Source organism: Cetorhinus maximus, chromosome 7 (assembly GCF_964194155.1).
Source record: "Cetorhinus maximus chromosome 7, sCetMax3.hap1.1, whole genome shotgun sequence".
NCBI classification, from domain to species: domain Eukaryota; kingdom Metazoa; phylum Chordata; class Chondrichthyes; order Lamniformes; family Cetorhinidae; genus Cetorhinus; species Cetorhinus maximus.
In genome coordinates, this window is record NC_135885.1 from 43,594,397 (window position 1) to 43,620,842 (window position 26,446).

General features: G+C 42.3%; 1 protein-coding gene and 1 long non-coding RNA gene across 3 annotated transcripts in view; one reads left to right on the plus strand and one right to left on the minus strand.

Annotated features, from left to right (window-relative positions):
• Positions 1-209: 209 nt before the first annotated feature.
• Positions 210-16,437, minus strand: LOC144682457 (uncharacterized). The gene is made up of 3 exons (XR_013577037.1): positions 15,858-16,437; positions 14,977-15,055; positions 210-331 (listed from the first exon to the last, which is right to left on the minus strand). It is a non-coding gene; the product is annotated as an uncharacterized LOC144682457 (long non-coding RNA).
• Positions 16,438-16,555: 118 nt separating this feature from the next.
• rnf6 (ring finger protein (C3H2C3 type) 6) overlaps positions 16,556-26,446 on the plus strand; it is a 52,819-nt gene continuing 42,928 nt past the window's right edge. The window contains exon 1 of one of the 2 annotated variants that reach the window (XM_078545397.1): positions 16,556-16,630. In XM_078545397.1, the coding sequence (XP_078401523.1) occupies positions 16,568-16,630 (63 nt within the window). In that variant the 5' untranslated portion in view covers positions 16,556-16,567. The remainder of the gene's footprint in view (positions 16,631-26,446) is intronic. The other variant, XM_078545396.1, reaches the window with a different exon arrangement.

The window sequence follows — 26,446 nt, forward strand, 5'->3', positions numbered from 1 at the left end:
GTGAGTACATCTCCTACATCACTCAAGAAGCTTGACACCATGCAGGGCAAAGTAGCCTGCTTGATTGGCACCCCATCCACCACCTTAAACATTCACTCCTTCCACCCAATTCCATTAAATAGCTTGCTTTAGCTTCTAGTTCTAGTCCACAAAGAGCCCATAGCAAAACCATTACTTGTCTTTCTCTTTAAAAAAAGACTTGCTGTGTATTTCCAGAATAATCTGTTTTAATTTCAGATTTCCAGCATTTACGTTTTCTTCCCATTTGCATTCGACTTGTTCCTGGGCACATTTCGACGTTGTTTGATGTTTACTGCACCTCTGCTGCCACCTGCTGGTCAAACAAATATCCCAGTAACAAATGGGAGAAATTTGTTTGCCTTGGCGCCACTTCTGCATACTACGCCAATTCCCCAGGGGCAGGTAGCAATGATAACAATGAGGAAACCCAGGTGGGTCAAACAGTACTGTCTTCCCCAGGGAATCAACATAAATCTGCACAATGAATTTCTTCCCCAAATGGCACAAAATTCATTTGCGTACAAAAACCTTTTCCCAGAGGCAGGCTACACCACTGGACGTTACTCAAGGCCAGTGTGGCTTTCTCCAAGTATATGGGTGCATACAGGTACATCCCCTCTATGTGTCTCAAGTTCTGAATACATTGAGCCAAATCCTCTGGTCTTTGGATTGTCGGAGACCAGACGTCGAACAGATGGTGTGCATCAGCACTGTGCGGAAATCCTGACGCACGGACCTACGTGGGAATTGCCTGGGAAGTTTAAACTTCCAATGGGCAATTTCCTGCTGCCCAGACCCTGAGCTCAAGACAAAGACTTGGGACAAATCTGCAAGACCTACCACGATAGTTACCCAGGAAATGTTATAGACAGTTTAAAACCTGGTTTAACTCCTGAGTAGCTCCGCAACCAACCCCCCAAATCACCCCTCCCCCAACCCTCCGACTAGCCATCAACCACCTAAATACCCCCTGACCTGACTACCCACTTACCCACCTATGCACCTCACCGACTTACCCATGTACCCACATAACCCACCTACCCAGTCACCCACCTATGCACCTCACCCATGTACCTACATCACCCACTTACACACCTTCCCACTCACTCACCTATCCATCACCAACCTACCCACCTCACCCATCTACCACCTACCCAAGTATCCAATCCAATCACCCACCTACCCATTTACTCATTCATCCACTCGTCCATTCACTAACCACATTCAAAGACTGGACCTTTAAACTTACCTGAGCATGGCAGCAGATGTCCTAAAAAGGACATGTATCCTCTCTTTCCCCAACTCTACTCTGGTCTGATGGATTCCACAGGGGACACTGCGCTGTGCGTTTCTTCCTCAGCTCGGATTAGAAAATTCCGGAAGAAATGTGCAGGAAATTCTTCACGGGCAGTGGCAATGCACAGAGCATTGCCACTGATTGGAAGATTCAGGCCATTAATTTGGCGCTATCCTGATGTCTTACTATATAGCAGTATTTCATTCATGGCTTGAATATGTTATGACATGGCAGATGATGTGTGCCTGGTGGACCAAGTTCACAAGGGAAACTTGGTTGGACTGTCACAATGGTTTTGCAATTTGTATTTATAATGAAATGTGTGCACTGAATTCAAAGGTAATGAGTCCACTAAGACCTTTAGAGATTTTTAAAAATGTAATTAAAATATTTATCAACAAAATAAAAAATTTCAAGTACAGACATAAGACTACAATTACTTATTATAACAATTCTTAAAATTCCTAATTGACCTGACTCCCAGTTACATACCCGCTTTAAGGCACCAGTCCAAAATATATTTTAGATTTAAAAGGAAACCAGCAAGTTAGCACAATACCCACTTGACAGTGGAATTCCCAATGGCTTCCCCAACTTCAGTCAATTTACAGAGCAGACTAATGTACAAATGGCTGGAGGCTTCTTGAAGGCTGTTTCACACACTCCTGTTAGATCTTACTTGGCTCTCTCCTCTCCTTTCATTCTCCTTTATATATGTTTCTCTCTTTAATATGTAAATTATATTGTTCCATTTGTCTTTGAGACTGTATTTTCCTCATAATATAAAAACTTTAATTTTGCCAGTTTTGTCAGTAGCCTTGGGTAAAAATAAACACACTCCTTAGCCTTGCTTATCTGGCTAGTTGTAAATAGATTAATGTTGCTTTTAAATCCAAACAATCCCGTTATTTATCTAAAAAAAATGTAAATTCCCTTCACAACTTACATGCTAAGCCAGCATCCATGTTTACTCATTAGCATCTCAAGCACATTCCTACACCTAGCTTCTTTTGATGATTTCAAGCTTGCAGTCTACTTGACTCCAAATGTAATTAAGTCACACAGACAGAACCACCTATACATACACCCATAAACCTACTTTACAATAACCAGAAAAATATTACAAAAATTAGCACACTTTTGTCACAAACATTAACAACCTGAGTAGTGCCGCAATGTACACTATCTTTGAATTGGCATGCACCAGAGTTTGTTTCATTCATTTATGCTGCGCAGAACTGGTTATTGATAAAATAGGGCTTAATGGGACATCACATGTGTGTGTCTTCGGCAGCTCACACATGCATGGACATAGTGAGCCATGAAGACAAATCCTATCATATAACGTTGCAAGACAGCTAGCTGAATTGGCCAAATGGTTGAGCGAATTACTACAGCCAGTTCTTAGTGAATTTTACATATACAGAGAAGGATTCCTTCACCTTTGCAAAGATTATACATAAGTTAGCAATGGCTTGTCTTTGTGCTCGTTGCAAGCTTATTTACAAACACGCCGCTGAAGGAAGCCATCGACATTTGTGATGTGTCTCTATATCATGGCAATAAAGATGCGCCACCATTTTCTGAATCTGTATTCACTAAATTTAAGAACTTTGCAAATCGTGCAGTCGACTTCAGTTTTAGTGACACTATGTATGCCCAAATAGATGATGTAGTCAGGGGATCCCTAGGTCCAGTGCGCACTAACATTTTCGTCAATTTCCACGAGAAACACGTTTTTCATGAAATGAGCCCTAACCTCCTACCCAGGGATATTTCTGATATGTAGATGATATCGTCATGATCTTTGAATCTTCAGCTGCATATAAGGATTTCCTTACAGACCTTAATACATTCCACCCTGTGTTCAAATTCACTTTTGAGATGGAGCAATCTAACACACTCCCTTTCCTCGACGTGCTGGTTGATAAATCCACTAATGGGTTCTCCACTACTGTCTATCGCAAGCCTATTTTCACCAATCAAAACACATGTTGGGATTTGTACAGCTCACCCGCTATAAGATTGGCCTTATCAGCAATCTTCTAAATAGGGCCCAAGCAATTTGCTCACCTTGCAAGCTTGATGTAGAAATAAAGCACATCAAAGCTATCCTGATAAGATCATTGTTCACTGTGTATTGCACAAACTCACAAATGTGCCAAAGACCACCACTGACAGACCTGAAAAATGGCTGGTGCACCTCAAATTACCCTGGAAGGGCAAAGTATCTCAAAAATTTGAACAGGGTAAGCAAACTATTTCATGCTGGTACAATGCAGTGGCTGCGCAAGTGATATTTTCCACTAACAGGATGCTGCTGTCAGTCCAAGAGGACATTCTGCCTACCACACAATTGAGCAACATTGTGTATGAATTTCAGTGCCACTGCAATGCCAGGTAGATAGGTTGTATGTCCCAGTGATTGGCTAATTGAACTAAACAGCATGTTCCTTCAGTTGTTCATAATAGGCTGGGTACTGAACCAGCCACATTAGTAAAACCGAAAACAAAAGAGCTATTAAATGTGATTCCACAATTTGGGAAGCACTTCCTGAACAATCCTGAGTGCACTAATAGCTACACTAACAACCAATTTAAGATAATCAGTAAAGTTCGTAATGTGGCTCATTTACACTTGCTAGAAGTAACATACATTCATATACAAGTACCCATTCCCTGCAAACATAAAAGGCAAAAAGCAAAAAAAAAAATGTTCAGGGTTTTCACCTTTTTTGAAATACCTGGGAGCTTGGGGAGCCTATTGTTCCCCGTTTCTTTCTCCATGACAATGCCTCGGTCAATCAGAGTCGATCTGTCAACCAATCAGCACCCTTTTCTCATGTAGTACAAATTGTTGTGATTGTTTGAAATTTGGCATTCTTCTGTTTGTCCTAATGAGTGCAAGACCAAAAGCTTCAGTAACATATCTCTCTTTCCAGCAAAATGCAAGCTTTTTTATTTCTGGTAAGAGCTGTCAATGTAGAAACTATTGGTGCCATTTCAAAAAAATGTTCTCAGGATATAGGAAATATTGGCAAGGTTGTATTTATCGCTCATCCATAGTTGCCTGAGATGCTAGTGAGGGACGTTATCCTTGAACTGCTGCAGTGTTTGTGGTGATGGTGCACCCACAATGGTGTTCAGTAGGGAATCCCAAGATGCTGACAAATGGCAATGAAGGAATCTCAATATATATCCAAATTGGTGTAGCATGTAACTATACCACTCCCATTATATTGCTGCTCTTTTTCTTAGTGGTAAAGATTGCAAGGGATGGAGGTGCACGGGACGTGAGTTGCTTCAGTGCATTCTGTAGTTAATAAACAGTCCAGTCACAGTGTGCTAGTAATGGAGGGGATAATGAATTCAGTGACAGGAGCACTGATCAAGTGAAGTACTTTGCCCCAGAAGATACCAATCTTTTCAGATGAGCACTGAAAATTCCTTCACACTCCTGACTTAAGCCTTGTAGTTGGTGGAAATGCTTTGAGGGGTCAGGTGGTGAGCAATATATTGAGCCCGCTCTTGTAACCACTGTTGATAGGCTGGTCCAGTCTTACTTTAGCTCAATGGTCATCCCGAAGATGTTAATGGTGGGGTTTCGGAATTATTGTAACTGGTGAAGTGCAAGGGGAAATGGCTTGGTTTTCTCTTGTCATTACTTGGTACTTATGTTACTTGCCATTTGTTAGCTCAAGCCTGGATATTATCCAGATCCTGCTGTTTTAAGACATATGTTGGTTCACTGTCTGACACGTTGTGAATTAAAATGAATATGGTGGAATTGACAGCGAACAGCCCCACTTCTGACACTGCAGGTAATGTTAATGTTACAAACCTGTCAAAATGAATTGTACGCTCTAGTTGTAAGTGAGATCAGCTGTTAAGAATTGGGAAAAGATGAGGGCATTATTCTTAAGTTTATATAAGAACCAGTTTCCACCTGTGTGGAGAAAGGAAAAGGAAGTCCGCGCTTGTGTTTTCTGAATAAACCTATGTTAAGGAAAGACTGGCTCGATTCCTTCTTTATTCAGTGAATGAGCAGTGAATTTATAGCAGGTAATGATCATTGATGAAGCTTCTGAAGAAAGTTTGACCAAGGATATTTCTCTGAAGAACTCCTGCAGTGATGTTCTGGGACTATAAAGAACTGTATTCCAAAAACCACACCCATTTTCCTTTCCATCAAGTACAGATCCAGCTCTTGAGGGTGGGTATTAGAAACTCCAATGTTGTTTTTCTATGAACAAGTGCTGATGAAAGAAAATCATGTGCAGATATTGATAGATTAAGTAAATGGTCAATACTGGCAATTAGATGTCAATGTGGACAAATGTAAGTTCCACTTTGGACTTAAGAAGGATAGAAGAGGTTAATTTCTAAATGGTGAAAAGCTAGAAACCATGGAAGTCAAAAGAGCGTTGAGGGTCTGGGTACATAGATAATCAAAATGTCATGGACAGATACAGAAAATAAAGCTAGTGGGATGTTGGTCTTTATTTCTGTAGGACTAGAGTAACAAGGGGGTTGGAGATTTTCTTCAACAATACAAAGCCTGGGTTAGACCAAAACTGGCATAGTGGACAGTTCTGGGCACCATGCCTCAGAAAGGAAGGAGGGAATGCAGCATAGATTTACTAGAAATGATGACCTGGGCTCTAAGGGTTAAATTATAAGGATTGATTACATAAACCAGTGTGTATTCCCTGGAATTTAGAAGGTTAAGGATGATTTAATCGAAGTTTTTACATATCCCACCCAGGAGACAGGAAAAACTATATATATGTATATATATCTATGTCAGCCTAGCTACTTTATAAAATTATTTCTTCTGTTTTTCAAAATGGATAATTGCTGGGCTGATAAAATCGCTGTAGCTGAGCACGTGCTCATGGTTCTGGAATATTCTAAGCTGTTCCAATTGACAAAGGCTACCTCATCAACCTCCTGGAATGTGACTTGTATTATAGAAACATTCCAGCCAAGCCAGGACACAGGATTTGTAGATAAGTCTGCACCAGCCAACTATGGATAAAGGTAAGGCTATTTGTGACTCCTGATCTCCAAGGTTGTGCTCATGGCCCACCATTACCTGCTCCAGAACACAATGGGTTTCAAACCGGCACCTCATTGGCTGAAGAGCTCAACCTGAAACCATCCTGTCACATGACTGAGACTTGAGCTGTCTGAATTCCTTTAATTATACAGCTCTTGAATTTTCTCCTCATTTGCAGTTTAACCTCTGACAAGAACTGGGCTCCAGGCGAGCAGCCTGACTTTGACCTCCACTTTTCTCCAAGTCTGATTACCAGAAAGAACCCTGTATTTTGCCTACAGTGAGCTAATACCCAGGATACTGCTGCATCTTCAAAAGACTCAACCTGCAACTGAGTTCCTAGGACCAAGACCAGGAATTCTGCCAGACAAAGCCACCTAAAAGAACCTTCCTTGGATACTGACTCCAGACTCACATGAAACCATAATTCTTATTTTTTTTATTGTGGTCTCTGCCCTGAACCCCTTTTTTTCCCTTATCCCTCTTTTATTGCACGAATGCAAAAAGGGATGGACGTTGCGAAACCCTTTCCGGCATTGTGTGTGTAAAATAAACCAACCCCTCTTATTTTACTTTATCTCAAGTTTGCTGTAGGATTATTAATAGAGGATTGGATAACTCCAAAACTGAAGGGTTGGGGAAACTACGCCATCACTTATAAAGGGGGGGGGAATCAAAAAAAGTTTGAGTTTACGGATGGCTCGTGAGAGGAGAAATCGGGGCTGTTCAAATTACACCTCCCCCCCCCGCCCCGGTCTGTAACATAACATATTAAGGGGAGTAGATAGTTTAGATAGAGAGAAACTTTGTCCGCTAGTTGGTGAGTCTAGTGCAATGAACATTATCTAAATATTAGAGCCAGACCTTTCAGGAGTGAAATTAGGAAACACTTCAATGTGTAAAAGGTAGTAGAAGTTTGGAACTCTGCTGCAAATGGTTATTTAAATATATTGTTAAATTTAAAACTGATAGATTTGTTAATTCAAGTTACTAAGGGATATGGGGGCAAAGGCAGGTGTTAGGCTGCAGGTCAGCCACAATCTCATTGGATAGTTGAAGAGGCTCAAGGGTTCAAAAGGCCTACTCTTGCTCCTATGGAGCAGCTATCACCTCTACTCACCATATCTCTCTGCTTGTGAAGAAAGCCTTTGTCATTCAAAGAAACTAGGGTGAAGGGCGATGACATCTCCCCACCTAGCTATACTTTCCAGCAACTTGCCACACCCATGGAGTGGCCCTTATCAAATAACACCATGCTCAGTCCCCTTGCTCCTCTGGCTTGTTTTCCTTCTTTGAGAATCACACTCGTTTAATCCCTCTTGCCTCCCTTTTGAAATCCTCATTCCCTGCTACCCACCCAATTGCCACACCAAGTCTCTCACTGACATGTCTTGCCACTTTCCTCAGCCTCTGTAGAGAGACTTCTCTTTGCCATGATTTCAACCTCCATTCACTGCCCTCCCATTCTCTCTTAATCTCACCTTCCAAATAAACTCAGCTGCCTATATTCATGGATACCTCTTTGATCTTGCAACCTTATGTGGCCTCTGTTCGCATCATATCAATCACAGGTATGACCATCTCTGACCATTTCTTTGTATCCCTCTCCACTCACATCTCCCTTCCTCCTCCCAATACTGTCTCCTCTGTGTCCATCCATGGGGTTAAAAAAAACTTTCCAAGTTACTAACGACAGCACTTGCAAATTCCCAACTGTCTAGCCTTGGCAGTCCATTCATGACTACATTTCTTCAGCTACTAATCTGCTCAATGACACCTTCACCATGATCTTTAATGCCCTTAAAAGCATTACACTTTCTCACCCTAGTTGGGTTCTTGACCCTGTTCCCTTAGCTCCAAGAATATGATTTGAATGTTTATGGCAGACAACCGGTCTAACCATTCACTATTAGACCTGGCTGGACTACATAACTCACTCTTGGGTCCTGCTCTCCTCTGCCAAAACTGCATTTTAAATTTCATCCACCATCTGCCTGCCTATTTCACCAGTCAGTCAAAGTACTCCTGAGGTTTAAAGGCAAAAGCAAAATACTGCAGATGCTTGAAATCTGAAATAATAACAGAATGCTGGTAAGACTCAGCAGGTCTGGTAGCGTCTGAGGAGAGAGAAACAGTTAATGTTGAGAGTCCATATGACTTCTTCAGAGCTAGAGGCCATCTCGTCTTGAGCTCTGAAGAATCATATGGGCTTAAAACATTAACTCTTGTCTCTCTCCTCAGATACTGCCAGACCTGCTGAGTTCTACCAGCATTTTCTGTTTTTATTTCCTCCTGAAGTTTGTTGCTATCCTCCTTATTGGTTACTATGTTTGACTCTCATGTCACCCATAAGCTTTGAAATTATGCCCTATATTACCAAGTCCAGGTTATTGATATATGTCAAAAAAACATGGTCGTAACACTGACCCCTTGAGAACAAAATTATACATTTCCCAGTCTGAAAACAACCGTTCACCACTACTCTGCTTTCTGCCCCTTAGCCAATTTTATATTCATGTTTCCACTGTTCCTTTAGTTCTGTGGGCTTCAATTTTGCTAATGTCTGATATGTAGTACTTTATCAAATACCCTTTGAAAGTCCACATGTAAACTGTTACCCTCATCAATCCTCTTCCTTACTTCAAAGAACTCAATCAAATTAGGCATGCACCATTTTCCTTTAACAAATTTACACTGACTTTCATTTATTAGCCCATACTTTTCCAAGTGCCAATTAATTTTGTTGCAGGTTTTCTCCATTTCCCCACCATTGACATTAGGCTGACTGTCCTGAAGTCTTTGGCTTTATCCCTCTCTCCTTTATTGAACAGGTTGTAACATTTGCAGTCCTCCAGACCCCTGGCTCCACCCCAACATCTAGAGAAGATTGTGGCCACAACCTCTGCAATTTTCACTTTTACTTCCCTCGGTAAGCTAGGATGCATCCCATCTGGACAAGGTGATTTTTCTACTTTGAGTACTGCCAACCTTCAAGTACCTCTTTAACTATTTTTATCCTATCCAATATCAGTATTACCTTCTCCTTTACTCCGACATAGGCAGCAACCTCGTCTCCAGTGAAAGCAAAGCGTTAATTTAATACCTCATCAATGCCCTGTGCCTCCATTAACAATCTTTTTGTCATTAATTGGCTCCACCCTTCCTTTGACTACCCTTGTACTATTTTTATGCTAATAAAAGACTTTTCGGTTCCCTTTTACGTTAGTTACTAAACTATTTTCATACACTCTTTTTGCCACGTTCATTTTAAGATTTCTTCTCTACTGTGAACCTTCCTTTTGTTATAAGCCTCCTTTTCTGTTTCATTTTAATCTTGATATCTTTCATCGTCCAGGGAACACTAAGATGTGCTTCCTTCACCCTCATTGCAATATGTCTACTCTGTATTCAAACCATCTCCTTGAAGCCCCACCATTGTTCAGTACTGTTCTGCCTACCAATTTTGGATTCTAATCCACCTGGGCCATGTCTCTTTTCAACCCACTGAAATTAACTCTCCTCCAGTGAAGTATATTTAAGCTTGTTTGTTCCTTATTCTATTCTAAACCTGATATTATGATCACTATTCTCTAAACACTTCCCCACTGAAACATGTTCTCAGGCCTCACCTGATGTCCCAGAACTAGATGCAGCACTGCTTCCTTCCTCATTGGATGGACAAAGACAGGGTGACTGTGGGGTACTAGTTATATCACTGGACTAGTAATTCAGAGACCCAGGCCAATGCTCTGAGTAAATGGATTCAAATCCTACCATGGCAGCTGGTGGAATATCAATTCAATTAATAAATCAGGAATATAAAGCTAGTCTCAAAAATGGCGACCATGACAACTATCATAGATTGTTGTAAAAATCCATCTGGTTCACCACTGACCTTCATGGAAGGAAATTTGCCATTCTTACCTTGGGTTGCTCTTAACTGGCTTTGCAAGCTACTGTTCAAGGATAATTAAAGATATGCAGCAAATGCTAGCCTTGCCAGTGACACCCATATCCCATTAAAAAAATTATAAAAAACCACAGTGGTTGAAAGTTCCCTTGTGTCCATTTCAGGAATTCCTCCTCCACTTTGCTTTACACCGATGCTATATTAGTATAACTGGAAGTTCTTCAGTTTGTCGTTGCATCTTCTATAATTTCCCCACAAATTTGCTTCTCTATCTTTTCCGTTATTTGGTTGGCTATAGTACATACAGCAATATAATAACTCCCACTGTTGTTCCTTAATTCTAACCAAACAGATTCTATATTTGACCCCTCAACTATATCATCCCTTTTCAGTCATAATTTCTTTGAAAACTGCTGCCACCCCTTCCCCTTTTCCTTCCTTTTTGCTTGAATAAATTGCAACCAGGAATGTTGTTTTTAATTCATTCCCAGGATGTGGGCTTCAATGGCTAGGCCAGCATTTACTGCCCATCCCTAAATGCCCTTGTGGTGGTGAGCTGCCTTCTTGAACCACTGCAGTTCACGTGGTGTAGGTACACCCACAGTGCTGTTAGGAAGGCAGTTCCAGGATTTTGACCCAGTGACAGTGAAGGAGCGGTGATATATTTCTAAGTTGGGATGGTGAGTGGCTTGGAGGGGAACTTCCAGATGATGGTGTTCCCATCTATCTGCTGCCCTTGTCCTTCTAGATGGTAGTGGTCGTGGGTTTGGAAGGTGCTGTCTAAGGAGCCTTGATAAATTCCTGCAGTGCATCTTGTAGATGGTACACACTGCTGCTACTGTGCGTTGGTGTTGGAGGGAGTGAATATTTGTGGATGTGGTGCCAATCAAGCGGGCTGCTTTGTCCTGGACAGTGTCAAGCTTCTTGAGTGTTGTGGGAGCTACACTCATCCAGACAAGTGGGGAGCATTCCATCACACTCCTGACTTGTGCCTTGTAGATGGTGGACTTTGGGGAGTCAGGAGGTGAGTTATTTGTCGCATGATTCCTAGCCTCTGACCTGCTCTTGTAGCCACAGTGGCTAGTCAAGCCACAGTGGCTAGTCCAGTTCAGTTTCTGGTCAATGGTAACCCTGAAGATGTTGATCGTGAGGGATTCAGTGATGGTAATGCCATTGAACATCAAGGGGCGATGGTTGGATTCTCTCTTGTTGGAGATGGTCATTGCCTGACACTTGTGTGGCGCAAATGTTACTTGCCACTTGGAAGCCCAAGCCTGGACATTATCCAGGTCTTGCAGCATTTGGACATGGACTGCTTCAGTATCTGAGGAGTCGTGAATGGTGCTGAACATTGTGCAATCATCAACGATCATCCCAACTTCTGACCTTATGATGGAAAGGTCATTGATGACGCAGCTGAAGATAGGTGGGCCAAGGACACTACCCTGAGGAACTCCTGCAGTGATGCTGTCAAGCTGAGATGACTGACCTCCAACAACCACAACCATCTTCCAATGTGCTAGGTATGACTCCAAACAGCAGAGAGATTTCCCTGATTCCCATTGAATCCAGTTTTTCTTGGGGTCCTTGATGCCACACTCGGTCAAATGCAGCCTTGATGTCAAGGGCAGTCACACTCACCTCACCTTGGGAATTCAGCTCTTTTGTCCATGTTTGAAGCAAGGCTGTAATGAGGTAAGGAGCTGAGTGGCATTGGCGCAACCCAAACTGGGCTCAGTGACCAGATTATTGCTAAGCAAATGCCGCTTGATAGCACTGTTGATGACCCCTTCCATCACTTTACTGATGATCGAGAGTGAACTGATGGGGCGGTAGTTGGCCGGGTTGGATTTGTCCTGCTTTTTGTGTACAGGACATACCTGGACAATTTTCCACATAGCCGGGTAGATGCCAGTGTTGTAGCTGTACTGGAATAGCTTGGCTAGGGGCGCAGCAAGTTCTGAAGCATAAGTCTTCAATGCTATTGCTGGAATACTGTCAGGGCCCATAGCCTTTGCACTATCCAGTGCCTTCAGCCATTTCTTGGTATCACGTGGAGTGAATCGAATTGGCTGGAGAATGGCATTAATGATGCTGGGAACCTCCGGAGGCAGAGATGGATCATCCACTCGGCACTTATGGCTGAAGACTGTAGTAAATGCTTCAGCCTTATCTTTTGCACTGATATACTGGGCTCCTCCATCATTAAGGATGGGGATTTTTGTTAAGCGTCCTCCTCCAGTGAGTTGTTTGTTTGCCCACCACCATTCATGACTGGTGGTCGTGAGCTCAGTTCTGATCCGATGATTGTGGGATTGCTTAGCTCTATTGCTTGCTGCTTCTGCTGTTTGGCACGCAAGTAGTCCTGTGTTATAGCTTCACCAGGTTGACACCTCATTTTTAGGTATGCCTGGTGCTGCTCCTGGCATGCCCTCCTGCACTCTTCATTAAACCAGGGTTGATTCCCTGGCTTGATGGTAATGGTAGAGTGGAGGATATGCTGGGCCATGAGCTTACAGTTTGTGTTTGAATACAATTCTGCTGCTGCTGGTGGCCCACAGTGCCTCATGGATGCCCAGTCTCAAGTTGCTAGATCTGTTCGAAATCTATCCCATTTAGCACGGGTGGTAGTGCCAGATAACATGATGGAGGGTATCTTCAATGTGAAGGCGGGATTTTGTCTCCAAAAGGACTGTGCGGTGGTCACCCCTACCGATGCTGTCACGGATAAATGCATCTGTGGCAGGCAGGTTGGTGAGGATGAGGTCAAGTATATATTTCTCTTGTTGGTTCCCTCACCACCTGCCGCAGATCTAGTCTAGCAGCTATGTCATTTAGGACTCGGCCAACTCTGTCAGTAGTGGTGCTACCGTGCCACTCTTGGTGAAGAACATTGAAGTCCTCCACCCAGAATACATTTTGCGCCCTTGCCACCCTCAGTGCTTCCTCCAAGCGAAGTTCAACATGGAGGAGCACTGATTCATCAGCTGAGGGAGGGGCAATACATGGTAATCAGCAGGAGGTTTCCTTGTCCATGTTTGACCTGATGCCATGAGACTTCACAGGGTCCGGAGTCGATGTTGAGGACTCCCAGGACAACTCCCTCCTGACTGTATACCATTGTGCCACCACCTCTGCTGTGTCTGTCCTGCCAGTGGGACAGGACATACCTAGGGATGGCGATGGTGATGTCTGGGACATTATCTGTAAGATATGATTCCGTGAGGATGACTATGTCAAGCTGTTGCATGACTAGTTTGTGAGGGAGTTCACCCAATTTTGGCACTAGTCCCCAGATTTTAATAAGGACTTTGCAGGATCGACAGGGCTGTGAATACCGTTGTTGTTTCTGGTGCATAGGTCGGTGCCGGGTGGTCCGTCTGGTTTCATTCCTTTTTTGAGACTTTGTAGCGGTTTGATACAACTGAGTGGCTGGCTAGGCCATCTCAGAGTCAACCACATTACTGTGGTTGATGGGCCAAAGGGCCTGTTTCTGTGCTGTATGACTATATGTCCACTTGCCCTGCTTAAATATGTTTCTCTATACACCAACATTATTGAATATAGGCCAACTGTCAAGGGAGTTTAAGTTTGAAACAGAGGAGAAGCAAGATGCACAGAGGACTGGTAGAAGCAGCAGGGCTAATCACTAAAACCTTTTTGCCTTTTCGCTTAAGCAGAGCTAGATACATAGATTAAGTCCCAAGTCCCGGTCACCAGGGAAGGGCTGGGGACCAGAGTCAAGCTAAGATGTTGGGTTTAACTAACACTGACCTTGCATTCTCCAGTGGTGGCACTGAGGTGGCCTCGGCAGAATTCATATGAAAGTGGGGTTGGAAAGGCTTGCCTTTCAGCTTGGGTTTTCCTCCTCTCCCGGCCTGCTTTGTAGATAGGTTTTTGGGGAGGGAGGAGCATGGGAAGGGGAGTGTGTGTGCTGCTCACTTCCAGTCGTGGTTCTCGCTGTCATTTGCTCGCAGAGACTTGCTCGCTCTCCACCTGGGTCCAAAACGTTTTGACACTTTACCATGAAGGCCCACCAAATGGACCTCCTTCCATTTGGTGGGCCTCCATGGTCTCCACTCACTCCACAGACCATGTCTCTGCCTCCTGCTCCGCGGGCCTTCCAAATTTCCTCCCAATTGCTGAACACTTGTTGTTTCCTGCTTGCCAATTTTCTCGCTGTCCCTCTCCCAAGTCCTTGCTTGCTTCCTTTGCTTGGGAAGACCCATGGATCGATCAGTCCATCAGCCAGCAGCATGGTTTCATCTCATGTTCTCAGCCAGCTCTGTATTTGTTTGCAGGTTTTGATGTTTTATTTCAGTTTTTTAGTAAAAGATATATCTGTGATAAATTAAATGAGCAAACAACAGACACAGCCAAAAGGTGGAATAATCAGGTGAGGCAGTGGACTAGCTGCTGTTTGGTGATAGATTGCCCAAAATGAACTAGACTTAAACAACTACAGTTGAAAGACAGTGCAATGGCTGTGATGATGCCAAATTGTGCTTCCTCACTCCACCCTGTCTGGGACTCCAACTGCCTCAAGCAGACATGGGGCTGGGTGGGCACTGTTGCTGCAACTCTGCTGATCCTCATGGACTCTCCGACCTCTGTGATCCTTTAGGGGCTGGTGCCTGCATGGGAGGGTGAGCATGAGCACACTGTAAAAACAAAGAAGAAGCCACTCACCTTCACACTGCTCCTCCAATCAGAAACTGATTCTCTACTGAATTTGTTGTTGATAGGCTCGTCACAGGTGTTATGACCGCTGCAGATGGTAAAGCAGAGTTATTTCAAAATCCCAGAGGGAAACCTTAAACAACTGTCATAACCAATAATTTAAGTGTTATGTCTGAGATGTGACCTTAAATTCAGGAATCAGACCATCAGTTCTCGAGGCTTTACATTAAACTAATTGAAACATTTTATTAATTTACACAGGTTAAAATATATACACATGGCTACAAACTACTACTATCATAACTTCTAACAAATTCCCAAACTAATCTCCGTTAAGGCAATAGCACCCCATACACTTAACCAAACACCAGGCAAAGCATTTTCACCTTACTAGTTCAAAATGAGGTTCTTTTCACTGTGGAGCCAGTTGGAGGCTTGCAGCTGCATTTTGATCTTACATTGCCTCTGCCTGCACACCCGAAAACTACTGAAGTTATACCTACCAGCCCCATTGAACGTTAAATCTCATTGTATCAACAACCTCTTTGAACTTCACCTTTTAACAATGAAACCCCATTCATTGTACCAATTTAATATAAAAACATATTGCTTGGTAGCTGCTAAAAAGGCATCAATTTTCACCCCACCTCTTGAATGTTCTAATCAAAAAATTCAAATGCATGCTATCCCTCTTACATATCAAAACTAGTATATATCAAAGCACCCAGGCCAGCCAGCTTTAATCCAATTAAGACATACCCGCAGATTAAACCTCTACATTAAAAGAAAAATATTTTCCAAAATATTATATACATTAATAGCTTCATGACAGGAGAGAAATGACCTGTGACTGAAAGTGCAGCTCCTTGCAAATCTTTCATTGAACTTACCCATAGTTTGAACAGGGCGTCTGTGGCCCACATACAGAGGCATCAGGGCCCACAGGCTGGGGGTTGGACAAGCCTGGGGTAGATGCTGAGAATTGTTTCCACTCATCAAGGAATTTAAAACACAGGGGTGCAGTCTCAGGATTAGAGACCAAGCATTTATGGCTGAGATGAGGAGAAATTACTTAACTCAAAGGGTGGTGAATTTTCTAAATTTTCTACCCTAGAGGGTTATGGAGGTTCCATTGTTAAATACAGTTAAGGCTGGGATGGGCAGATTTTTGGCTTCAAGGGATATGGAGAGCAGGAGGGAAAGTGGAGCTGAAGGACATAATCAGCCATGGTCGTCCGAATGGCTCCACCGGTCATATGGTCCTCTCTTGCACCTATTTCTCGTGTTCTTGTGACGACTTTAAAAGTTGCGATGGGTATTCCTTCTTTCTTGCAATAAATAAAATTTATCTGCGCCGTTCCCCAAAACAGAATGTAAAGAAACCACATCGTTCAACTGCTGTCGCCCTTCGCACCCATTGGGTCGCGGGGATGCGCCAAAGCGCGGCGCCATCAGGAGCACGCAAGGGGTATGGGCGGGGCGCGCTTCGTGGCGAGCACGCTTACGCACGAGGCGCAATACGCCGCTGGCTCGTTTGAGAGCCAGGGTTACGTTGTTGCCGTCGCTCTGTTATACGTGCGCACGCGCTGCTGCCCAGTTTATGGTCGAAGCAGCAGCTGTGAAGTCGAATCTGTGTCAGCGGCGAAGAAGCGTCGACTGTGAGGTATCGCCTTTCTCTAACACATTCGGCGCCGTGTGACTACTTGGGGTTTTATTAACGTCAAGTACAAAGTTCGATATTTATTTCAAAAATATCGGCGGCTCATTTATCCAATCTTCTATTTTTCAGTCCCATTTAAACCGTTTGTTTTTTTTTAAGGATCCGTTGCGGATCAGTCTAACGTGATGGCCTAGTCCCGCCCCGGTTAAATGTTGATTTGTTGGGTTGTGTCGCAGAAAATGGTGTCAGAGATGATTTGAATTTCGTATGGTCAGTTTGGATGTCAATCGTTCCCTTGTCGCTTGCTATCACGTTAGGTTGTATTTTGGTTTGTGGTGTTGGGGCCTAAAACTGGGTTTAAAAAGCTTTTCTAGATCATCATTTTAATATTTCTTGTAGATTTTGTTTTTATTTTATCTTAAATTCCGCTCCATTTAGTTGACCGGGGAGACGAAGATTTCATTTCGTATCGTGACAGAATGAACTCTACAAACATCAGTTGTGCCATTGGTTTGTGTCCATGCATTAATAGTGAAAAAATAAAACTATCTCTTCAACTTTTTAGCCATCTGATGTTCTGTATGTTAGTATATTTGTATCTGGGCTAACCATGCTCATTATTATCCTGATCCAGAACAATCTAGGACAATCCAACATATGCTGCATAAAGATTTTTCTCCCAACACCTATAGATTATATCTCCCAGATAATATTTTGCAATCCATCACCTATAGATTATATATTCTAGTTAATTTTCTGCAATGTTGTGGCATTTTATGTAATGAACCTTCAGTAAATTGGCATCTGTGCCATCATAATTGAAGAATGAAATCAATGAGTATATAAAACGTAAATGTTATATTTGCAGTGAGCAATTAATATTATAGGTGAATTATTTCAAGGCTGCAATCTAATTTTAGGGTGACATTACTGCTATAAACCATTCTAGTTTCTTCTTAACGGTTTGATAATGTCCAATCCTCTCAATTAGGATGTTGTCACAGTATTTCCAAATATTTTATATATATTTCTTCTTTTCGCTTGTTTTGATTAATTGTGTCGTTTGGTACAGAGCAGCACAACTTGCTGTGAGAGTTAAAGGATAGAAATTGAATTTGCTTTAAGTTGGAAATCTGTTGATCTGAATACTATAAAATCTAGTATATAAATTGCACCTTAACAGTTATCTTTCAAATACAAATTCTCACTTCACTTAATTTACCATTTTAAGAAGCATTTACTGTACCTTGTGATAGTGACCCAGCAGCCATTTTGTTGGATGACAGTGCACAGGTTTTGCAAATCTTTGTTTGACTTGTCTCTGAATTTATTAGCAGACTTGGCGGTTCCAATCTAAGGAATGCTCTGGGGAGCACTCCTAAAGAGATGTGTATGATCTCCTTAACACTATTTGTATGACATTTCCAGGTTAAGATGTTTAAATTTTCAAGTGACTTTGCAAATTACGGTGTTTTCTGTATCCTGAACTGCCATTTTCCTTTAGCTGTTCTGAATCCTGATATCCTCTTGACATTGAGTATGATCAGGCTGGTGTGTCAGTGCTTGTACATCATTGCCCGGCTCCTTACTCTTAATTCAGTCTAGTTTCTTTGTAATGTCTGCTGATGTTTTACATTAGTGCAAGGTTTTTTAAAATCTTCTGAAGAACAATTGTACCCTAAGCAATTGAATTAAAACTTCATGTACCCATGCCAATGCTTTCATTAAACATAAGCATAGCTGCATTATTTGTATGTCCATCATTTGTAATTTTCACCCCCAGTAAACATAGATCACATTATTTGGAAGCATTGCTTTTTCATATCTAAAATCCATGAAACAATACTCCAAACTGTCATGCTATGATGTTAATATACCTTAGGCATAGCAAAGAGGAGGAAAATCAGGGAGAGCCTGATTACTTTGACACCTTTGCTGTTCTTAATAACAAGAAGAAAATGGTAGCACATTCTGTATTTGAGTGTAGCTGTTGAAAAATGAAAACCCTATCTACATCACAAGTGATTTTTAGGATGATTGATCTGTGGAACAAAAGGACAATACTGCAGATGCTGGGAATGTTTAAGCAGATCTGGCAACACCTGCGGAGTTGGGCGTAGTGAATGAAGACTAAATGTAATCTTTAGATGAAGTGGGGTTAGAGGCTGGGAGAGAATTGGACCATACCTCATTTAGCCTCCATTTTAAAGTCTTTATTTTTATATTTCCATTATAAGTTCTTTTATATGCATTTCTAATGGAATCTTCTTATGTAATTTGGGCAAGCTGTAATTGCTTCCTCCTACCATGGTAATGCAGCAGTCCCACATTTGTGGATCGAGGTGGAGAATATAATTGCAGCATGGCAGGCGTATATGGTAGTTTCCATCATAAATGTGGAATTAAGAATTTATGATGGAAAAAGTTGACAAGTGTGCAGATATAAGCTTCTAATATAGATGTTGTGGTAATCTACCATTGTTCCTTGATGTAGTCTTTTCACGTACAATATCGTAACTAATTTTATTACAAAAATAAATCCTGGAGGGGAACATTGGTTTAGTTTTGCTCAGCATTTCAGTTGAACAACTTAGAGATATGAGTGGCAGCAGGGTGGAAACTTGGGTCCTTAAAATCGTAAGGATGTTGGTCATGAGTATAAACATTACAGTGACCAGTTCAACATGTGTATTAGGGAGTATTGATGAGCTGCCTCAAAAATTCTTTGTATCATGAAATGTAAAAATTCTCTCCAAAAGTGTGAGCTTTCCTTTTTTGACAGGTGGAATGTCATTTCCTTGAATGGTAAGAAGCCCAATGTCGGTTTTTTTTTTCTCCCTTTTCAGGATCAGTTTTTTGACATTAATTTATGGAAGAGTCAATTAGCATTACCTAAGATTTCATGATTACTAAATAGTTGAAGTGCTTCTGGATCCAGACAACAAATGGCCTATTCACCAGCAGTGGGATTTGGGGTGTGTTTCATTAATTGTATCTGGGAAAATACAGCCTTCAAGGGATTGGGGCCTTGCATCTGAGGATCTTTATACATTTCTTAGAAGTTGCATGATGCTGAGCATTAGAGGACCTTTGCGACCATGTATGTTTCTGAATGGAGTCACAAAATATTTCTTGACTGTCCATTTTTTCTGATGCATGATAGCAATGTGACAGTCCTGCAGCTTCAAAGATGATGCAGTGCTCTCTTGATTGCATTCCAGCAGCTTTTTGTTGTCAGCACAGGGTTCAGAATGGTGCAGCAATTATTTTCTAATTGTGAATTGGCATGTCTTTTGCTAGTCCTGGCCAATTACTTTCATTATCAAAAGGGCAGTTTTTCACTGTTGGGAAAATTCTGGTGTCTCAACAGTGGATGATTTCCAGGTTGGAGTGACTGATGAGATTTATTGTAAGGATATTGCAGATGAAGGGACCAGGTCTGTGCAACTGCCAATAGGGCAGTCGTGACACTAGATAATTTGGTCAGTGATTTCTTTCCTTTGCATCTGTGGTCATCAACAAACAAGCTGGAAACTGTTATCTGTGTATTCTATTCTAATGTGCATCCTAGTATGGTAACTAAAATGAAAGAGAAGCCCATTGAAAGAGTACACTGATTAGTGGATTGTGTTCATCTGCAAGGGCGTGCAATTGTGCAAAAGTGATCCTAAATCAATTTTTTGTTGTTTAAAGTATTGCAATCTCTGTAGAGACTGCTAACTTTTAAAAAGATTTGAATTCCCAGTGACTGACTCAGGATCACACAAGATTTCAAGTTTTAAGATTTTTACTGTAACCAATGAAAATCAAGATTGACTAAACATTACAATACAATAAACTACAGAAAAGATATTCCCACCCGCCCTTAACTCGCTAACACAACTGAATTCTTTACAGGAACCAGTCCAACATTACTCCCAGCTTCAAAAAGGCATGCTGCTCCCCATTTCATTGTGTTATATTGTCCAATATCTGTTCAAAGTCATTTCCCTCAATCTTCTGAGATTCTCCAACAGATTTCGAGCGGCAAAGCCCACTATGGCAACTCATTTGCCAGCCATGCCAAGGCAAATCTTCCAGTGTCCAGATGTTTCTACATTTCCCCCTTTTTCCCTCTCCCTCGAGCCTCTGAATCTGACAGCCTGGGAGTCTGTAAGTCTGCCCAAAGACAGGCAGGTACTCCTGTCTTTATGTTCAGGTGTGAAAGCTGGCACTTGGGCTTGTATAGGACTTGACCTGGGCCCCCAGTCCCCATGGGAAGCAGGTAATATAGGCTTATCGTCAGGCAGAATTAGTAGTAGACCACATGTCCCTCTCCACTGCTCCATTATACCTTAAATTAAAAGAGAGAGCTTAAAGCATAACCATCTTGGAAACCTTGCACTTGCAGCAAAAGTCTGTTAATTGTGATCAAAAAGGCACTTCTGGGTCAGTACATGTGACTGGACAAACAAACTATCTCAGGGTTTGGAGAGGGCATTTTGTGGTGTTGACATCGGAACGCAACAGCCCTCCTTTGCATGGAGTTTGGAAAATGGAGCAAGTTGTGCAGATGGACAAAATTACTGAGTTAGTTTTGAAAAGAAGTGGACTTCACACAATTGCCTGGTTCCCTCAGCATTCATGAGCAATTCCTGATAACTATTTTAGGCAAGTGGGGAAGAGGGAAAGCCACAAAGAAGTAGTGTCAGGAGTCACCTCTCACATTGTAACTGCCATTCTGAGGTTGCTGAATAGGATCCTGTTGAGGCATGCATGGCTAGTGTTCCAATCCATCCTGGTGATTTCTATCCACAATTGAAGTCCTGGTGAAATTTCAAGGCTCTATTTGGTTGAATTTGAAATGATTATGGAATCTCATTTCATTGGCTGTTAAAGGTAATTCTTCAAGTTGTCATGGCATGTCGATTGGGTAGTTAGAAGGCTTTTGACCTTGTCAGGAAGGAATAGACTGGATTTTGCTCTCATAATTAATGTTTAGGGCACGTTATGACTCCGAGACTATCTTAAGCTTCAGGGAAAACTCAGTCATATCTTTGTAAAATTTTCAGCCAAGTGCTCTTGGCGAATTAAGTTTATACTTGAACCATAGAGAAATGTAATATTGCACTTGGGAGCGCTTGCCACCTTATCCATCAGTTAGCCATTGTTCAAGATGGTAAGTGGAGCACACTAAATGCCACACAAGGATGCTAACAATCCATTAGCTTCTGTGAAAGGGAAAATCATGTAAACATGGTCAACATTAAAACCCATATCAGTGAGCCAAAAAGCATTAAGTGCATATTGCAGTAGGATCTTCATGATTACTGATGGTCAGAATAGAACCCAGAAGTGTGTGTACCTTTCTGTTCACTTGGCATATTGGCCTTGGGATTCTTTGACTACCTGCTGGGGCTGTCACCCAGTGACCTTTTCATTCCACAGGAAAATATTGCGAGGAACTGAAAGCACAAACAAATCCACCTGATAAATTCAAGCACTGGGGCATCTCAACAGCAGCTGATGCTCAGCATAACTAAACAAAGTGATGCTTCAGGCAAGAAAAGGGCGAAGACCAAGGTTCCTGCAGAACTGGATTACGTGTCTCATCCAACCGTGATGAGAGAGCTAGAGTAACACCAGTTGATGCCAGAAATGCAAGTCTGGAGAAAACGATTTGCAGTTGCCTAACACAAGCTCAGTCTTGTGCAAACTGACATTGTGATATTACACACACCTACCCAATCCCCCATTCTAGATGCCCAAGTCAATGGGGTTAAGATCTATTGAATTCATGATGTCAACCACTGAAAATTCTGATGCAGCAGCTGCTATTCCAAGCATTGAAATGCAACCTGTCAGGGCAGCAATCCAGCACTACTCTTGTCAAGAGCCGAGACACATGCTTAAAGAACAGGGGCATTCCACGAGATTTTTGGTTCCAGGTTTTTCGCTTTATTTAATTGGACGGATTCTCTCGACGGATTCTCTCATCAGCTTCAAGCTATGGCTGTGTTTGAAATTATTGCTGTGTCAGTCATGGCTGTTAGCCTTATGACTCAGAGGCAAGAGTGCTATGGGTTGAAGTCCCATTGTAGAGACTTGAGTAGAAAATCTAAACTGACAGGAATATGGTTATAGGGTTGGAAAGTAGAGTTGAGGCAGATGATATTTAATGGTGGAGCAGGCTTGAGGAGCTGTATGCCCTACTGCTCCTATTTCTCAGGCTCTTAGGATACTCAAATCACACTGTCTTTAGGATGAGACATTAAACCGAAGCCCTGTCTGCCCCTTCAGGTGGATGTTAAATATTCCATGGCACTATTTCATAGAATAGGAGAATTTCTCCCCTCCCATGACAGTATCCTGGCCAATATTTAATCCTTAACCAGATAATCTATTTTAGAGATGTTATTTATTGTTACATTGCTCTTTGTTTATTAGACTTTGCTGTGTTCAAATTGATTGCCATACTTACTACATTACAATAGTGAATACGCTTCAAAGGTACTTCATTGGCTGTGAAGGGTTTGAGATGTGCAGAGGTTGTGAAAGGTGCTGTGCAAATGTAAATTTTTCTTTTCTCTTCCATCGGCCATTGCTCTGACAAATGAGGAATAGCCAGGAGGGTTGCTCGTTGCAAGTTGGGAACTCTGATTTAGCGCAGGTTGATGTACTTTTAGCCTATGCAATCTTCCTAAGGTGAGGCGATGGCATATTGGTATTTTTGCTGGACTAGTAATCCAGAGACACAGGGGAAAACTCCAGGTTCGAATCCTGCCACGGCAGATGGTGGAATTTGAATTCAGTAAAAATCTTGAATTAAAAGTCTAATGATGACCATGAAACCATTGTTGATTTTCGTAAAAAAAAAATGTGATTCACTAATGTCCTTTAGGGAAGCAAATCTGCCATCCTTTCCTGGTCTGGCAGTGACTCCAGCAGTGTGGTTGACTCTTAAATTCCCCCTCAACAAAGGCAACTATGGATGGACAATTAATGCTGACCTAGCCAGCGACGCCCACATCCCATGAATGAATAAAAAAAATCTTGAGTTTCAGTTGTGGAAGGCTGCACTTATGGTAGCTCTGATATCAATTTATAGAATTTGTGAGATCTGGTATTGGTTATTAATCAATCTCACGTTAATTTGGAACACTTCAAATAGTCTTTAGGATCTTCCAGGGTTTCCTGTGAAAGAATCTCTTCCACTTCCATTTATAACAGGAAATTGCAACCTTTTCATCTTTCAACCTTCTCTTAAAATCAAAACTGAAATAATGTTCCCACTGCTGCTGGAGCTTTTTATAATGGCCGTATCAGCTCACTGTCCAACAGCTGTTTTGTTTTATATAGTTTCAAAGCCTAAGGGAGACCAAACACCAAGGAAGGACTTGGAAAATGAATGATAGAATATATTCTCTATTGTTAGCACCTCACGGACAGGAAACTCAGTGATAAAACTCATTCTACTGCATGGTCTCGGCAGTTGTGGATTCAAGCCCTGCTCCAAGACTTGAATACACAATCTAATGTAATGCTTCAGTGCAAAGATGAAGAGTAGTGCGTTGTCAAAGATGATGTATTTTGAATTAAGATGTTAACTGCAGACCCTACCTACTGGACTTAGTAAACATCAAAGATCCAATGGCACTATTCAAAGAAGAGCCGTGGAGTTTTCTCAATGTTCTCCCTGCAGCTAAACACAGCCAAAAATGAATAACTGGTTAGTATCTAATTGGAACGTTGTTATGGATGCATTGGCTGATCCTTTGCTTTTGTGACAATAGTGACGATACAAGTTATTCATTGAATGTTTGGTTCTATGGAATATTCCTGAAGATATGCTATATGAATGTGAGTCTTTTTCTCTCCAAACTTTCACACCAGTAAATTTCTAACTTGGTCAGTATTTTCTACTTGTTAAGCATGTTCTCTCACACTCTTTCTTTCTATCTCTCTCTCACTCACTCTCATCTCTCTCACTTTCTCTCCTTTTTCTCTTTTTTCTTTCTCTCTCTCTTTCTTTCTCTCTCTCTTTCTTTCTCTCTCTCTCTCTCTCTCGCTCTCTTTCTTTCTCTCTCTCTCGCTCTCTTTCTTTCTCTCTCTCGCTCTCTTTCTCTCTCCCGCTTTCTTTCTCTCTCTCTCACTCTTTCTTTCTCTCTCTCTCGCTTTCTTTCTCTCTCTCTCGCTTTCTTTCTCTCTCTCTCGCTTTCTTTCTCTCTCTCTCGCTCTTTCTTTCTCTCTCTCTCGCTCTTTCTTTCTCTCTCTCTCGCTCTTTCTTTCTCTCTCTCTCGCTCTTTCTTTCTCTCTCTCTCGCTCTTTCTTTCTCTCTCTCTCGCTCTTTCTTTCTCTCTCTCTCGCTCTTTCTTTCTCTCTCGCTCTTTCTTTCTCTCTCTCTCTCTCTCTCTCGCTCTTTCTGTCTCTCTCTCTCGCTCTTTCTTTCTCTCTCTCTCGCTCTCTCTTTCTCTCTCTCTCGCTCTCTTTCTTTCTCTCTCGCTCTCTCTCTCTCTTGCTCTCTCTCTCTCTCTCTCTCTCTCTCTCTCGCTCTCTCGCTTTCTTTCTTTCTCTCTCTCACTCTTTCTTTCTCTCTCGCTCTCTCCTTTCTCTCTCGCTCTCTCTTTCTCTCTCTCTTGCTCTCTCTTTCTCTCTCTCGCTCTCTCTTTCTTTCTCTCGCGCTCTCTCTTTCTTTCTCTCGCGCTCTCTTTCTTTCTCTCGCGCTCTCTTTCTCTCGCGCTCTCTCTTTCTTTCTCTCTCGCTCTCTTTCTTTCTCTCTCGCTTTCTTTCTTTCTCTCTCGCTCTCTTTCTTTCTCTCTCGCTCTGTTTCTTTCTCTCTCGCTCTGTTTCTTTCTCTCTCGCTCTGTTTCTTTCTCTCTCGCGCTCTTTCTTTCTCTCTCGCGCTCTTTCTTTCTCTCTCGCGCTCTTTCTTTCTCTCTCGCGCTCTTTCTTTCTCTCTCGCGCTCTTTCTTTCTCTCTCGCGCTCTTTCTTTCTCTCTCGCGCTCTTTCTTTCTCTCTCGCGCTCTTTCTTTCTCTCTCGCGCTCTTTCTTTCTCTCTCGCGCTCTTTCTTTCTCTCTCGCGCTCTTTCTTTCTCTCTCGCGCTCTTTCTTTCTCTCTCGCGCTCTTTCTTTCTCTCTCGCGCTCTTTCTTTCTCTCTCGCGCTCTTTCTTTCTCTCTCGCGCTCTTTCTTTCTCTCTCGCGCTCTTTCTTTCTCTCTCGCGCTCTTTCTTTCTCTCTCGCGCTCTTTCTTTCTCTCTCGCGCTCTTTCTTTCTCTCTCGCGCTCTTTCTTTCTCTCTCGCGCTCTTTCTTTCTCTCTCGCGCTCTTTCTTTCTCTCTCGCGCTCTTTCTTTCTCTCTCGCGCTCTTTCTTTCTCTCTCGCGCTCTTTCTTTCTCTCTCGCGCTCTTTCTTTCTCTCTCGCGCTCTTTCTTTCTCTCTCGCGCTCTTTCTTTCTCTCTCGCGCTCTTTCTTTCTCTCTCGCGCTCTTTCTTTCTCTCTCGCGCTCTTTCTTTCTCTCTCGCGCTCTTTCTTTCTCTCTCGCGCTCTTTCTTTCTCTCTCGCGCTCTTTCTTTCTCTCTCGCGCTCTTTCTTTCTCTCTCGCGCTCTTTCTTTCTCTCTCGCGCTCTTTCTTTCTCTCTCGCGCTCTTTCTTTCTCTCTCGCGCTCTTTCTTTCTCTCTCGCGCTCTTTCTTTCTCTCTCGCGCTCTTTCTTTCTCTCTCGCGCTCTTTCTTTCTCTCTCGCGCTCTTTCTTTCTCTCTCGCGCTCTTTCTTTCTCTCTCGCGCTCTTTCTTTCTCTCTCGCGCTCTTTCTTTCTCTCTCGCGCTCTTTCTTTCTCTCTC